Genomic DNA, 15786 nt, shown 5'->3' with positions numbered 1-15786 from the left:
TAATTTTTTGTCTTTTTTTTTTTACTTTTTTGTCACTTTTTGTCAAAATGTTGTAATTTTTTTTATAAATTTGTTGTAATTTTTTCGGCAATAGGCAGCGTTCACGTGACATCACAACCTTCTAAAGAGCCAATAGTTTAACATTGAGGTGGAGGTCAACTGACGGTAACTATGGTAACGGTGGTAACTGACAAAATGCATATTTTTATGTCTTTGTTTTTTGGCTCATATCTCAGTCATTACTGGAGGAATCCACATGAAAGAAAAACTGTCACAAAGTTCATCGTCTCCTCTGTCTGCACATATGAACTAATGTCCAATTATTTCCTCTAAAAAATGTCAAAAAGTGGTGACAATATGCGAAAACATGACCATGATGTTGTCCAATAGAAAGGACTTTCAGACAAAAAAATAATATCACAGGTTTGTGAATCCAATCACGATAAAATACTGAAGAGGAAAAACATTTGTCAATTTTCGTTTTGGAGATTTCTTCCAAAAACTGCATTTCTCCCATAGAGTTGCATTGGCCCCGCCCTCCACCTGACATTATGACATCATCACATTCTAAATCGTGAACGCAACCTATTTCTTGTGACATTTTTGCCACTTTTCATAAATTTTTTGTCAATATTTTCTTACTTTTTTGTCACATTTCCATCATTGTTTTCGTCTCAGTTTTATTGCTATTTTCACAGCTTTTTTCCACAAGCTTTTGGATTGGGGTAAAGCCAAACTGGAGAAAATGTGCTCGGTTCAGGTGGGAGTTAAGGGGTTAAAATGGGGTTATATCAGAGTGTGGGCTGGTGTTCTGACTCTGTGTGATGTTATATCAGAGTGTGGGCTGGCGTTCTGACTCTGTGTGATGTTATATCAGAGTGTGGGCTGGTGTTCTGACTCTGTGTGATGTTATATCAGAGTGTGGGCTGGTGTTCTGACTCTGTGTGATGTTATATCAGAGTGTGGGCTGGTGTTCTGACTCTGTGTGATGTTATATCAGAGTGTGGGCTGGCGTTCTGACTCTGTGTGATGTTATATCAGAGTGTGGGCTGGTGTTCTGACTCTGTGTGATGTTATATCAGAGTGTGGGCTGGTGTTCTGACTCTGTGTGATGTTATATCAGAGTGTGGGCTGGTGTTCTGACTCTGTGTGATGTTATATCAGAGTGTGGGCTGGTGTTCTGACTCTGTGTGATGTTATATCAGAGTGTGGGCTGGTGTTCTGACTCTGTGTGATGTTATATCAGAGTGTGGGCTGGTGTTCTGACTCTGTGTGATGTTATATCAGAGTGTGGGCTGGTGTTCTGACTCCGTGTGATGTTATATCAGAGTGTGGGCTGGTGTTCTGACTCCGTGTGATGTTATATCAGAGTGTGGGCTGGTGTTCTGACTCTGTGTGACTCTGTGTGATGTTATATCAGAGTGTGGGCTGGTGTTCTGACTCTGTGTGATGTTATATCAGAGTGTGGGCTGGTGTTCTGACTCCGTGTGATGTTATATCAGAGTGTGGGCTGGTGTTCTGACTCCGTGTGATGTTATATCAGAGTGTGGGCTGGTGTTCTGACTCTGTGTGATGTTATATCAGAGTGTGGGCTGGTGTTCTGACTCTGTGTGATGTTATATCAGAGTGTGGGCTGGTGTTCTGACTCTGTGTGATGTTATATTAGAGTGTGGGCTGGTGTTCTGACTCTGTGTGACTCTGTGTGATGTTATATCAGAGTGTGGGCTGGTGTTCTGACTCTGTGTGATGTTATATCAGAGTGTGGGCTGGCGTTCTGACTCTGTGTGATGTTATATCAGAGTGTGGGCTGGTGTTCTGACTCTGTGATGTTATATCAGAGTGTGGGCTGGTGTTCTGACTCTGTGTGATGTTATATCAGAGTGTGGGCTGGTGTTCTGACTCTGTGTGATGTTATATCAGAGTGTGGGCTGGTGTTCTGACTCTGTGTGATGTTATATCAGAGTGTGGGCTGGTGTTCTGACTCTGTGTGATGTTATATCAGAGTGTGGGCTGGTGTTCTGACTCTGTGTGATGTTATATCAGAGTGTGGGCTGGCGTTCTGACTCTGTGTGATGTTATATCAGAGTGTGGGCTGGTGTTCTGACTCTGTGTGATGTTATATCAGAGTGTGGGCTGGTGTTCTGACTCTGTGTGATGTTATATCAGAGTGTGGGCTGGTGTTCTGACTCTGTGTGATGTTATATCAGAGTGTGGGCTGGTGTTCTGACTCTGTGATGATATATCAGAGTGTGGGCTGGTGTTCTGACTCTGTGTGATGTTATATCAGAGTGTGGGCTGGCGTTCTGACTCTGTGTGATGTTATATCAGAGTGTGGGCTGGTGTTCTGACTCTGTGTGATGTTATATCAGAGTGTGGGCTGGCGTTCTGACTCTGTGTGATGTTATATCAGAGTGTGGGCTGGTGTTCTGACTCTGTGATGATATATCAGAGTGTGGGCTGGTGTTCTGACTCTGTGATGTTATATCAGAGTGTGGGCTGGTGTTCTGACTCTGTGTGATGTAGGGCTGCTCGATTATTGAAAAAATAATAATCACGATTATTTTTGTCATAATTGAAATCACGATTATTCAAACGATTATTTGTTGCCTTTAAAAAAATCCAGCAAAAAAGTGACAAAAATCCAGCAAAAAAAAGACAAAAATCCAGCAGAAAATGACAAAAATCCTTTAAAAAAGTGAAAAAAATCCATCCAAAAAAAAGACAAAAATCCATGAAAAAGGTGAAAAAAATCCATCAAAAAAAAGACAAAAATCCTTTAAAACAGTGAAAAATATCCATCAAAAAAGTGACAAAAATCCAGCAAAAAAAAAAAAAAAAATCCGGCAAAAAAGTGAAAAAAATCCATTAAAAAAATGAAAATAATCCATCAAAAAAATGACAAAAATCCAGCAAAAAAGTGACAAAAATCCATCAACAAAAAGACAAATATCCATCAAAAAAAAGACTAAAATCCATTAAAAAAGTGAAAAAAATCCATCAAAAAAAAGACAAAAATCCATCAAAAAAAAGACAAAAATCCATTAAAAAAGTGAAAAAAATCCATCGAAAAAATGACAAAAATCCATTAAAAAAGTGACAAAAATCCAGCAAAAAAGTGACAAAAATCCAGCAAAAAAAAGACAAAAATCCAGCAAAAAAGTGACAAAAATCCAGCAAAAAAGTGAAAAAATCCAGCAAAAAAAAGACAAAAATCCAGCAAAAAAAAGACAAAAATCCATTAAAAAAGTGAAAAAAATCCATCAAAAAAAAAGACAAAAATCCAGCAAAAAAGTGACAAAAATCCAGCAAAAAAAAGAGAAAAATCCAGCAAAAAAAAGACAAAAATCCATCAAAAAAATGAAAAAAATCCAGCAAAAAAGTGAAAAAAATCCAGCAAAAAAAAGACAAAAATCCAGCAAAAAAGTGACAAAAATCCATCAAAAAAAAGAGAAAAATCCAGCAAAAAAAAGACAAAAATCCATCAAAAAAATGAAAAAAATCCAGCAAAAAAGTGAAAAAAATCCAGCAAAAAAAATGACAAAAATCCATCAATAAAATGACAAAAATCCAGCAAAAAAACGACATTAATTGCACAGCCCTAGTGTGATGTTATATCAGAGTGTGGGCTGGCGTTCTGACTCCCGTTCTCCTGCAGGTCCAGGGGGACGTCACGCGGCTGTCCAAGGTGCACCTGAACACGGCCAACAACGTGAACAAGCTGCTGGAGCGCTCGCGGAAGGTCGGCGGCGGCGTGAAGGAGGTGAAGGAGCGCCTGGACAAACAGGCCGTGCAGGTGAAGCGGCTGGAGAACAACCACGCGCACCTGCTCAAGAGGAACCACTTCAAGGTGCTCATCTTCCAGGTGAGGCTCCACACGGACGCGGAACACGGATGTGGGAGGCTCGCTGCTGCGGGGGTTTGGTTCAGAGGGAACAGCTCGGAGAAGGCGCGGCTCTGCTGGGCTTTAAACGGTTCTCCAGCTCGTTCCTTCTGTCCAGGTTTGGGTCTTGTTTAGTTGTTGTGAACATGGTTTTTGTTGGGGCTGGGTTAAACAAAATCACATTTTTTTCCCCCAGTCTTTATTTATTTTTATTTTTTTTCTATTTCAATTTTTTCTCCCAATGTTTCTCATTTGTTTCTTATTCTTGCCCCAATTTTTGTAGTTTTCCCAATTTTTTCCCCATTTTTTTTTTCTCTATTTTGTTTCTTTTCCCCCCCAATGTTTTGCATTTTTCCAATTTTTTTTTACACCTTTGTTTTCCAATTTTTGCCCAATTTTCCTCAATTTTCCCCCATTTTGTATTACTAATATTTTTCTCTCTTTCGCTGCAATTTTCCCAGTTTTCTCCCATTTTTCCAAAACCATAGGCGTCTCCCAGTCACGTGACTAGAAAGGGAAACAAAAATGGCGAATGCAACAGAAAACGACCGCGATTCCACACGATTATGTGTGTTTTTTCACCTACATCTGTAACAACTCACTTACAAGGAAATGCGGCACTTCCACATGCAAACAAACTGTCATGGTTGGATTTTACAGACCCAGACACGCTTCAGCCCAGTTATTTACTGACATGAAGCTCTCGGTTATACCTTCACTCGAGTTTGGCGATATTTACATAGTGCAGAGTTTCTTGATAGATTTTCCGTCTTCATACACAGGAAAATCATTAAAAGCATAAAAGCCTTTCTGCATACAGATGTTATGAGTCAGGATGGGTCGAATACATCTGTATGGCAACCAAAAAGAAAGGATATTCTCATTGTCATGATAAGGTAAGTTACTGACACTAAACCAGCAGGCGAATAATACTGTAAAACACACCCAGCCTGTTGTATAGATCGCTCTTTCACAGATTAACCAACAGTAAAGCTCAAATCCTTCTATGCTACAGCAGTTTTCAACAGGCTAATCATTTGATGAGAAATCCGATTGAAAAGTACAATGAGACCCCATTAACCTCTTAACTCCCGCCTGAACCGAGAGGATCTTTTTCCTCACGTCATCACATTTTTTTTCCATCATTTTTTTGTTGAGTATTTGTATTTTTTACACATTTTTGGAACTTTTTTGTCATTATTTCATCATTTTTTTGGTCACATTTTTTATTACATTTTTATCACATTTTTGTCACATTTTTGTCATTATTTTGTCAATTTTTCATAAATTTTTTGTCATTTTTTTGGTCCATTTTTAGTCATTTTTTTGTCACATTTTTGTCAATTTCTTGCAACATTTTTGCCACTTTTTCATCAATGTTTTCTCACTTTTTTGTCACATTTCCATCGTTGTTTTCGTCTCAGTTCTGTCTCTATTTTCACAGCTTTTTTCCAGAAGCTTTTGGATTGGGGTAAAGCCAAACTGTAGAAAATGTGCTCGGTTCAGGTGGGAGTTAAGGGGTTAAAAGAGTACAGACATGAGAAATTCTGACACCACTGATTTGCATCAAACTGCACGACAAGTTTCAGGCATTTCCGCGGTTTTGAAATGTCGATTTTAAATGAAACGTTGGTGAGTTTATCTGGAGTTCACTAGCATGTAGCATGTAGCATGTAGCATGTATCCCATGAAGATGGAGTCACTTAGTTGGCGTGACGTCATGCGGAAGGCACCTATACCCAATTTTCCCCAATTGCTTATTACTGATTTGTTTTCCCTTTTCCCCCGTTGCCCCATTGTTCCCTTTTTTGCCATAATCTTTCCCAATTTTCCCCAAATTATTCCCCATTTTTCACACATTTCTTGCCATTGGAGATGAACCCGATATTGTACATTTGCAGAACTTCCGGACATTATACTGTTTTCTGGTTCTAGACAAATATTTCAGTACCAGCCCGAGCCGTCGTTCTTCTGTTTCTAGTTCAGTCTTGGTTTGGTCGTAGTTTTGTCCCTGTGTTTTTCCTTAGTTTAGTTTCTGAGTTCATTAGTCAGATGCATTAAAGGAAACTCTTTCTTCGTGCCGTTCCCTGGACAGTTGCTCTTCATGAATGCAAAGGAACGTTTGTGTCGCGTTCACAGACTGTGTTGAATAATCTGAAGGAGGCGTGGCTTCAGGTCAGAAGGAGGTCATTCACGCCGTGTCCGGGGTTTTGGAGCTGCTCCCGTGTTTAGGAATACACGGACAAAGAAATCAATGAAAACAGGACGAGGTTTGCACGTTTAGACAGACTAGATCAACTTTGTTAAAGGTGGATTATGAAACTTTTCACATCAGCGGCTCCTTTACTCTTCATCACAGCGACAATAGACTTTTTCCTCTTCTCTTAAAGGGGGGGTATTATGCAAAATGGACTTTTTCAAGCTTTCCATCATGTTATTCTGTCACTCCCTCATTAAAAACATGGCTGAAGTGTTGCCTTGGCACATTCACGTATTTCTGAGTAATCTGTAAAAACTCTGATGGCGGCCATTTTAGGGATAGGTTTGCCTGAGTCCTCCTAGGAACGCCCCCACCTCCTGGAGACGCCTCCGAGCTTTCGTCACCAGCCGAGTAACCAACCACTGCTCCTCAGCAGAACCCCCTCCCCACTGATGCCACAGACAGCGTGTGGAGGGGGCGTGTCTAAAGGCTCAGAGGTTCTTAACCCCTTAACTCCCGCCAATCCAATCCAAAAGCTTCTGGAAAAAAGCTGAGACAAACAAAACTGAGACGAAAACAATGATGGAAATGTGACAAAAAAAGTGACGAAAAATTGACGAAAAAATGACAAGAATGTGATAAAAATCTGACAAAAAATTACAAAAATCTGACAAAAAAATGACCAAAATATGATTTTAAAAAAAAGACGAAAAACTGAAAAAAATGTGACAAAAATGACAAAAATGTGATAAATATTTGACAAAAAATGACAAAATAAAGGAAAAAAAATACAAAAAATGTGATAAAAAATGACAAATTACAAAAATATGATAAAAAAAATGATAAAAAACTGAAAAAATGTGACAAAAAATGCCAAAAAAGGAAAAAAAAAATCCAAAAAATCTGACAAGAATGTGATAAAAATCTGACAAAAAATTACAAAAATATGATAAAAAAAATGATGAAAAACTTAAAAAAATGTGACAAAAAATGACAAAATATTTGACAAAATGTGTCAAAAAAATTACAAAAAATGACAAAAAATGACTAAAAAATGACTAAAAATGACAACAACAAAAAGGAGAAAAAAATGACAAAAAATGTGACAAAAAATTACAAAAATGACAAAAATGAGTTGACTACCCAACGAAAAAATGATGGAAAAAAAATCTCAGACAGAGGCCTATTTCAAGACATTCCCTACAGCCATTTTGAGAGAGACATTTTATACAAGGCAGTTATTCTAATTTACTGCATTTACAGACCAGCAGAAGGTTTGTCATCATTGTAGTGTGATATAGACTGGTGCTATGGGACTGAAAAAAGCACAATACCCCCTCTTTAAGGTAAACAAGTTACTTAGTGCTGCTTTAAAATGACAAATCAACTGACCCTGGAGTGTCCTAGAGGCCACTGTGATGGTCAGTCAAGGCGCCGCTGACCTCTCATACACCTCGCTCACTACACGCACAAATATCAACTTTTTTCAGCATAAAAAGTTGCATAAAGCAGCTAGAATGTTTTAACATCATTTTAAAGCTAAAACCTACAAAAGTGATGCGTTTACGGCACATTCGTTGTAGCTTTTTTGTCATGTTTTAGTGACTTTTCTCTTGTGTTTTCGACTCGTTTTTGTTGCTTTTCCGACACGTTTATTGCCGCTTTTTTGTTGCTTTTTTTGCTGTGTTTTCATCTTTTTAGTTGCATTTTCTTTGAAGCTTCTACGTTTGAGTAAAACCAAACTGGAGAAAATGGGCTCGGTTCAGGTTCAGGGGTTTCGAGGTGGAGTCTCGGTTTAGTCCCAGCTCGGATGAGTCTCGTTTAAACCCCGGCTCAGAGTGAGTTTGGTTCATAAAGTGTGAGACATACTTGTGATGCCTTTGCTCTGATGTTACTTCCTGCTTTGGTCCCGTCACAGTCTTGACTCCCATAACTCATCTGGCTTTGACAGTTTGATCAACGCCGTCAAAGCTGCGGAAATGTCGCTCATGCCGTGTCTGGCGTCAGAACGTCGACCTCAGACGGCTCGAAAACACCGGCGTGTTAAACAGTCTGAGCTCCATGATCTACAGACGGAGATACAGCTTTTCTGATGAGCTTCACTGCCTGGGTCTACATGGAGAACATCTGATCATTATCTGATTTCTGGAGCTCTCAGATTATTAAAGAGACATAATCTGATAACGACATAATCTGATTTCTTTCTGATCTTTCACACTTGTGCATAAACTAACCAGGAAAACAAAGCAAAGAGGCCAAACTAAGATTAACCTCTTACCACCCGCCTAAACCAAATGCATTCTGTCCTCTTTGGCCATTATATAGGCCTGTGTAACACCTCATTTGAAAGCTAAGACCCACAAAACTGATCTTTTTCCTCGCGTTGTTGCTGTGTTGTGTCACCTTTTGTATGTTTGTTTTTTTTCTTCATTTTTGTTGAATTTTTGTTGAATTTTTGTCATTTTTTTGTCACATTTTTGTTGATTTTTTGTTGATTTTTTGTTGAATTTTTGTTGAATTTTTGTCATTTTTTTGTCACATTTTTGTTGAATTTTTGTTGATTTTTTGTTGAATTTTTGTTGAATTTTTCTCATTTTTTTGTCACATTTTTGTTGAATTTTTGTTGAATTTTTGTTGATTTTTTGTTGAATTTTTGTCATTTTTTGTCACATTTTTGTTGAATTTTTGTTGAATTTTTGTTGATTTTTTGTTGATTTTTTGTTGAATTTTTGTTGAATTTTTGTCATTTTTTTGTCACATTTTTGTTGAATTTTTGTTGATTTTTTGTTGAATTTTTGTCACATTTTTGTCACATTTTTGTCATTTTTTTGTTACATTTTTGTCACATTTTTGTTGAATTTTTTGTCACGTTTTTGTTTAATTTTTGTCACGTTTTTGACACATTTTTGTCACATCTTTTTGAATTTTTGTCCCATTTTTGTTGCGTTTACATCCTTGTTTTCTTCTGATTTTTTGTGGCTATTTTTGTGTTTTTTCCAGAAGCTTTTTGATTTGGGTAAAGCCAAACTGGAGAAAATGGGATCCATTCAGGTGGGAGTTAAGAGGTTAAAGAATCACTGATCCAACACATTTGTAACGATCTCAGACTTTATTGATCTCTAGTTTTTGTGTAAACCGTGTCCCTCTTCAGGGGGGGGGGGCGTGCTCTCCATGACACTCTCGAGCTCTTCAGGGGGGGGGGGGGGGGGGGCTGTGCTCTCCATGACACTCTCGAGTAAAGATGGACTCTCTGAAACGGCCTTTTGTGAGTGAGTGTTGTGCTCCTTTGTCACGACTCCTCCGCTCTGCGACTGTAACTAAAGCCTGAAGAGTCCTGTCCGACAGGTTTAGACGAGGCCGAGGTCACGTGACTGTGCCAGCCGTGCCACACCCTCCAGAAACTGCCTCCTGAGCCGCCCCGGCCGCACATGCAAATGCTCCACATGCAAAGGAAGGACACGCAACCAGGACGGACCAGGGCCAGGGCCAGGACCAGGGCCAGGGCCAGGGCCAGGGCCAGGGCCAGGGCCAGGGCCAGGATTCTGTGTCAGGGCTGATTCAAGAGCAGTAAAAGTCATTCACTCAATAGAATAAAGGAAAGAGTGAATAAAGTTTATCAAAAATACAATGAAGGTCTAAAACGGGGACTGGAATTATCGTTGAATGATTTCAGACGCTCCCGAACCCTTGGGGACTGTTCACAACAGCAAAGCCTCGTCAAAGTTTCTGCTCCTCGTTTCCTGAAAAGTCCATCAGTGATTTAAAGGTTCCTCAGCGGCGCAGAAGCAAAACAAGGCCTCAAGCTCTAATCTCCACATAAACTCACGGTCATGTGACTAATACACAAGTTCGCTTTGCTCAAAAGATTCCCCTTAAAAAAAGCTGTGGCGATTTATTTATTTATTTATTTTTGCGATGAATCGATGAATCGCTTGGTTGTGAATGGTGCAGGAAAATAGCATTTTTTTTCAATTTTTTTAATCACATGAAATGAACAATGTACAAAACACTACGCTACACACAGAGTAGGTTTACATCGAAAATACTACATTTTCAAGTCATTTTTGCTCTGTTTGAGTCTGTGTGAACCAGAAAGCGTTTAATCGATTAGTCGTTTCAGCCCTAATTCAAAGTGCTTCAAAGTCGCATAAAATGACAAGAAAACAGATCAAATCCATAAAACATCAACATAAAGTTAGAGAGGGGGTATTCTGCTTTTTTCAGTCCCATAGCACCAGTCTATATCCCACTACAATGATGACAAACCTAAATGCAGTAAATTAGAATAACTGCCGTGTATAAAATGTCTCTCTCAAAATGGCTGTAGTGAATGTCTTGAAATAGGCCTCTGTCTCTTTAAGAACCTCTGAGCCTTTAGACACGCCCCCTCCACACGCTGTCTGTGGCATCAGTGGGGAGGGGGTTCTGCTGAGGAGCAGTGGTTGGTTACTCGGCTGGTGACGAAAGCTCGGAGGCGTCTCCAGGAGGGGGGGGCGTTCCTAGGAGGACTCAGGCAAACCTATCCCTAAAATGGCCGCCATCAGAGTTTTTACAGATTACTCAGAAATACGTGAATGTGCCAAGGCAACACTTCAGCCATGTTTTTAATGAGGGAATGACAGAATAACATGATGGAAAGCTGGAAAAAGTCCATTTTGCATAATACCCCCCTTTAAATAATTACAGCAAAAGGCAAGAGTGCAGATAAAATATTCACGGGCAAAAAGATGTTCTCAGTCGTCTCACACATGGATAAGTCTCTCTGAGTCTGGTTCTGACACGGTTCCTCTGATCTTAATGTTCCTCAGATGGTAGTAAGCTGCTGATGTTGTTGCTTTGACGTGGCTGTTTTAAGTTCAGGTCTGAGTCCAGGATCAAACCTTGTTGCTGTTTATTAGCCGACCCAGTGGAATCATGTACAAGTTGAATAAGAGGGGTCCCAAGATTGACCCCTGGGGGACTCCACATGTCATGGCAGTTTTGTCTGAGACACAAAACATGGAAATTGGTGCCTGGCAGAAATGTACATTTATAGTGTCAAGTTCAAGAAATGTGGGGGATAAGCTAAAAAAGTAAAAAAGAAAAAAAAATGGGAAAACGTTTGGGGAAAAAAAAAGTGAGAAGAAAATTGGGAAAAAAATGGAAAATTATTACATTAAAAACTGCTAAAATATATATAAATTATGAGACTAATAGAGACAAATTAGGAATTAGGGATGGGCGATACCACATTTTTTGGAATCGATACGATGCCGATACTTTTTTTTTTTTTTGTCGATACCGATACTGGTCATTTCATATGGGTGAATGTATTTCAATCAATATACATTTCTAAAACTGGTTGTATATAATAACCATATAATAATTAATTGGTCCATTATAATTATATTAATTTAACTGGCTAAATAAACAATGTTAATGTGAAATTAAATACATAAACAACATTTAAAATTAATACTTAAATGACAAACAGAACCTAAACCAGAATGATCTGCCCGGCTCAGTTCAATATCGATACTTAAAAAGTAGCCGTTTGGTATCGATATATCGATACTATGGTGCCGATCCGCCCATCCCTATTAGGAATAAATGTGGGTAAATCATCGTTATCCAGAAAGTCCCTAAAAATACTGAGATATTTATTCCTGATTATGGACACGTCCCTCTGGAATCTGCACATTTGTTATTGCGGCGTTAAACCTGCCTGAATAAACCCCGTACGTGTCGATTCAAAAGTGAAGCGTCCGAAAGTCTTTGTTTACCCTCGGCAGCCGTAGTACTTGTGGCCTTGAGAGTATTTGAAGTATTTGCGCGGCGTAGTAGCTGCAGAGGGGTTGTGTTGCAGTGCGTTGGGCGTGTGTGGGAACATGAGCAGCAGACACAGGATACAGACGGGATTTACTCACTTTAACTTCAGGCTAAAACACAAATGAACTCAGAACAGGCCCAGAACAGGTTAACGTGAGGTGAAGAGTTTAGGAGCGCTTCAGAGAGACGGGGGGAGGGGGGGAGACGGGGGGAGGGAAACACAAAACATGTAGAAAAGACGTCACTGTTAAAAAGCACAAGTGAGAGTTGGTCAAAGGGTTTGTCATGTGTTTGTCGAGACGGTGGAGCTGCTGAATGTAACGAATAATGTATTTGTTTATTTGTTTTTAAACGTCGGCATGGCCCGCCCCCCCCCAGGACCCCCCTGTGTGGCCTCCTTGTTCCCCGTGTCCCCTCTCGCTCACTGAGGTCAGCAGATCCGGCTCTACTCGTGGCTCCTGAGAAGAAGTTGAGAGGTTATGGTGCATTTTCAGTGGCTGGTCCTAAACTTGGGAATGAGCTGCTTCTGAATATCAGGCTGTCTGATTCACCATTTAAATCAAAGTGCACCAGCCCCTATGGCGCCCCCTGCAGGTGGTGGGTCCCCCTGGAGAGTCTTTGCTCATGTAATTGTGTTATGTTTGGTGTAAAGCACTTTGGTCGACTATGTTGTTTTTAAAGCGCTCTATGAATAAAGTTGGATTGGAAGTAACTTGTAATCTAGCTTAGTTACTTTTAAAATCAAGTAATCATTAAAGTAACTAACATACTTTTCAAAGGAGTAATCACAGATCGGCTGTCCATGTTTATTGGTTTATTTGGTCAGGACAGTGCATGTTAATGAACATACATGGGTCTCATGCATGTAAACAAGCCACACCAGACTGTAGCCTTGGCCACATTCACTATATCGACTTCTTCAATCAGTGACAGGTGAGAAATATATGTTTGGGCTCAGTATTTTTCAACAGTCCATTCATTCTAATCAAAGAACAGGATCAGGTTTCTTATATAGAGCTTTGACTCGTAAACTTAAAGTGAATGTTTGTTGGCGGCTCTGAGCACTGGTTTGCTTTAAGCTGCACATGAACACATTTGAAAGCTAAGAACCTCCAGAGTTCAGGAGGCTGCCCTGGCTCTGACTGGGACTTCATCAGGGACAGGAGCTGGGATCGATATGTCCAAACTGGTTTAAAGGATCTGGAGCTCGCTCTAAGTCTTTGTCCTGAGACACAGACAAACCCATCACTGATCCCACATTTCCAGGTCATTTCTGCTCCTCTGTGAGAACCAGAAATCCATTCATCTCTGACTAACATCATCTCAGCTATTTCGATGATGCATGAGTTGTTTCAGCCCTAGTTTGGTATCGCAGGTCGTAACTATACCTGTACCTTTTATCAGTGTCCTGCCCCAGAGAGACAGATGTTCCTGAGGCGTTTGAAGCGTTGACCTGGAGCTGCTCCTGGAGACAGAGGAGTGTTCAGTCAATATTAACCTTCATTTAGCTCCACAGACGATCAGGGCAAAGAGAACACACAGAGAGAAGCTGCTCCAGAACTAAAGGATTTATCCTTTACTAGATCATCTGCAAATTTACAACATCGAGTTTATCTACAAAGTCAAGGACTGTGTTGTTATTAGTATTTCCACATGGTGATACAGTGATTTGTCCTGACACTTATTTAAACTGATTTGTTGTTTCTGCTTCGAAGTCCGCCTTAAACACAGAGTCCGCCTTAAACAGAGAGTGATGTGAATCATACAGATCGTAAAGAACAGTGGCCAGACGTTTATCTCCGACTCGCACTGAGCAAATAAAGGAGCTCCTGTAAATATGACTCACTCACGTTACAGCCTCGATCTGTCGTTACAGGCGTTTAAAACAACCCGGTCACGGAAATGATTTCTTTGAATCTGACGGGTTTTAATGTGTTCATGTTTCAGAACTGAGTTGGTGCAAAGTGGAAAAAGAAAATCCATCTGCTGCTCCTGTTGCAAAAAAAAGTTCATCTACCTTATCTTCTAACGTTTAACGGAATGACTTTAGATTTATTTGAAATGTAGTTGGATTTAATCCATTTGGCTGCTTTACTCTAACTCAAAAAGAAACAGGAAACCAACTTAATATTCGCTCTTTAGGTCAGACATGAGTGACAGTAACATGAGGCTAAATACAGTGAGCTCTTTGTTTCCAGTAAAAAGGCTGAGGCCTCGTTGCTCTTCAGGCACAGACTGAGAAGTGAAGAAGGAAGTCATGGAGCTTCTGCTTTGGACAGAACTTCAGATTTTCTGCTGGATATAAGAGATAAAGATTGTGTCTCAAATATTTCATAATGATCATTCTGTCTTTATAAATATGATTTATTAAATAAAACAAAAAGTGTAACTGTCCACTGTATCTGCTGTAGAGTCATGTTTGTCCCAGTTCCTCTGAGTCCTGGTGCAGCAGGACTGATGTGGACAGATGTTACAGACGAAGCTCGTGAGGTTCATTTCTTCAACAGTTACTATAGTAACTATTTTCTCCAAAAGTAGATCTACCACAGTCCTGTCCACATCTGTCATGGTCCACCAGGACCCACCATGACTCACACATGACCTACAGCAGATCAGATATATGGAGATTTATTCAACCTTTAGAAGCATCAATCATGTGTCTGTTACTGTAATTGTAATAACAATTTCTCCTATTTTTGCTGTTTTATTTAGAATATGATATAACTCTTACATGCAGCAGAAGTCTGAAGTTCTGTCTAAAGCAGAAGCTCCATGACTTCCTTCTTCACTTCTCAGTCTGTGACTGAAGAGCAATGAGGCCTCAGCCTTTTTACTGGAAACAAAGAGCTCACTGTATTTAGCCTCATGTTACTGTCACTCATGTCTGACCTAAAGTCTAACTCTGAAGAAAGTCCATTCACATTTACAGTGAGGAGGTTGGAGAGCGCCCCCTTGTGTCACCTTGCATCCAAATGCCCGGACCAAAACAACGGGTCCTATATCTGAATTTTAAATATCCCAATATGTGAGATATGGTCTAATTCCATATCTCATTTCAAAATATATCGATACATCTTCAATATCGATATATCGCCCAGCCCGAGTAGAAGTCATCAAGAAACACAATCAGGCTCAAAACAAGCTTAAATTAGGAACTGTTAAAACTGAACCTTTTATTTTAGGCTGAAAACGTGCAGAGACTTTAATGCACTAGATGTTGCGATATACTGAGGCTTCTTGTGATACAGATATCTCATCACCTCATTAGTACGATATATTTTTGTGATATTTTGTGCAGTCTAGTTTAGTTTAGTCTCGTCTCCTGAGCTGCAGGACCTGACCTCACTCACAGAGGCTGTTCTGAAACGTGGATGTGTCGGCTCAGGTTCAGACGCCTGGAGCACGAGCGCGAGTTTGTCCAAACACGTTAACCCTTCGCTCGCCCTGGATCCCGACACGCCCCCCCCTGCCCCCCCCCCCCCTCGGTGTCACGGTGAGCCCTGAGCTCTGTTTGTGTCCGTGCTTCTGCAGTGCATTGTCTAACTCTGATGACGCTGGACAGAAGCGCCCAGTCTCTGCCGCCTGTGCCCTGTTTTTATCCTGTTCTGGGTCGGAGCCAAAGTGCTGTGATCACAGAGAGTCCTGCACATTCTACCGTCCCATTCTGCTGCCCCGGCCTCACACGGACCAGCACAACACCCACAAAGACCTCAGACCCAGCACAACACCAGCAAAGACCTCAGACCCAGCACAACACCAGCAAAGACCTCAGACCCAGCACAACACCCACAAAGACCTCAGACCCAGCACAACACCAGCAAAGACCTCAGTCCCAGCACAACACCCACAAAGACCTCAGACCCAGCACAACACCAGCAAAGACCTCAGACCCAGCACA

At 40.3% G+C, this 15786-nt stretch overlaps 1 protein-coding gene across 1 annotated transcript in view; it reads left to right on the top strand.

Moving 5' to 3' along the window:
* cavin2a (caveolae associated protein 2a) overlaps positions 1-15786 on the top strand; it is a gene marked incomplete at its 5' end in the record, with an annotated part of 50697 nt that overhangs the window by 4740 nt on the left and 30171 nt on the right. Inside the window, one exon of the mRNA XM_079563595.1 lies at positions 3656-3862. Within this exon, the coding sequence (XP_079419721.1) occupies positions 3656-3862 (207 nt within the window). The remainder of the gene's footprint in view (positions 1-3655; positions 3863-15786) is intronic.

Source organism: Gobius niger (genome assembly GCF_951799975.1).
Source record: "Gobius niger genome assembly, chromosome: 9".
In the NCBI taxonomy this organism is placed as follows: Eukaryota; Metazoa; Chordata; class Actinopteri; order Gobiiformes; family Gobiidae; genus Gobius; species Gobius niger.
This window is presented reverse-complemented; position numbering and strand designations above follow the sequence as displayed.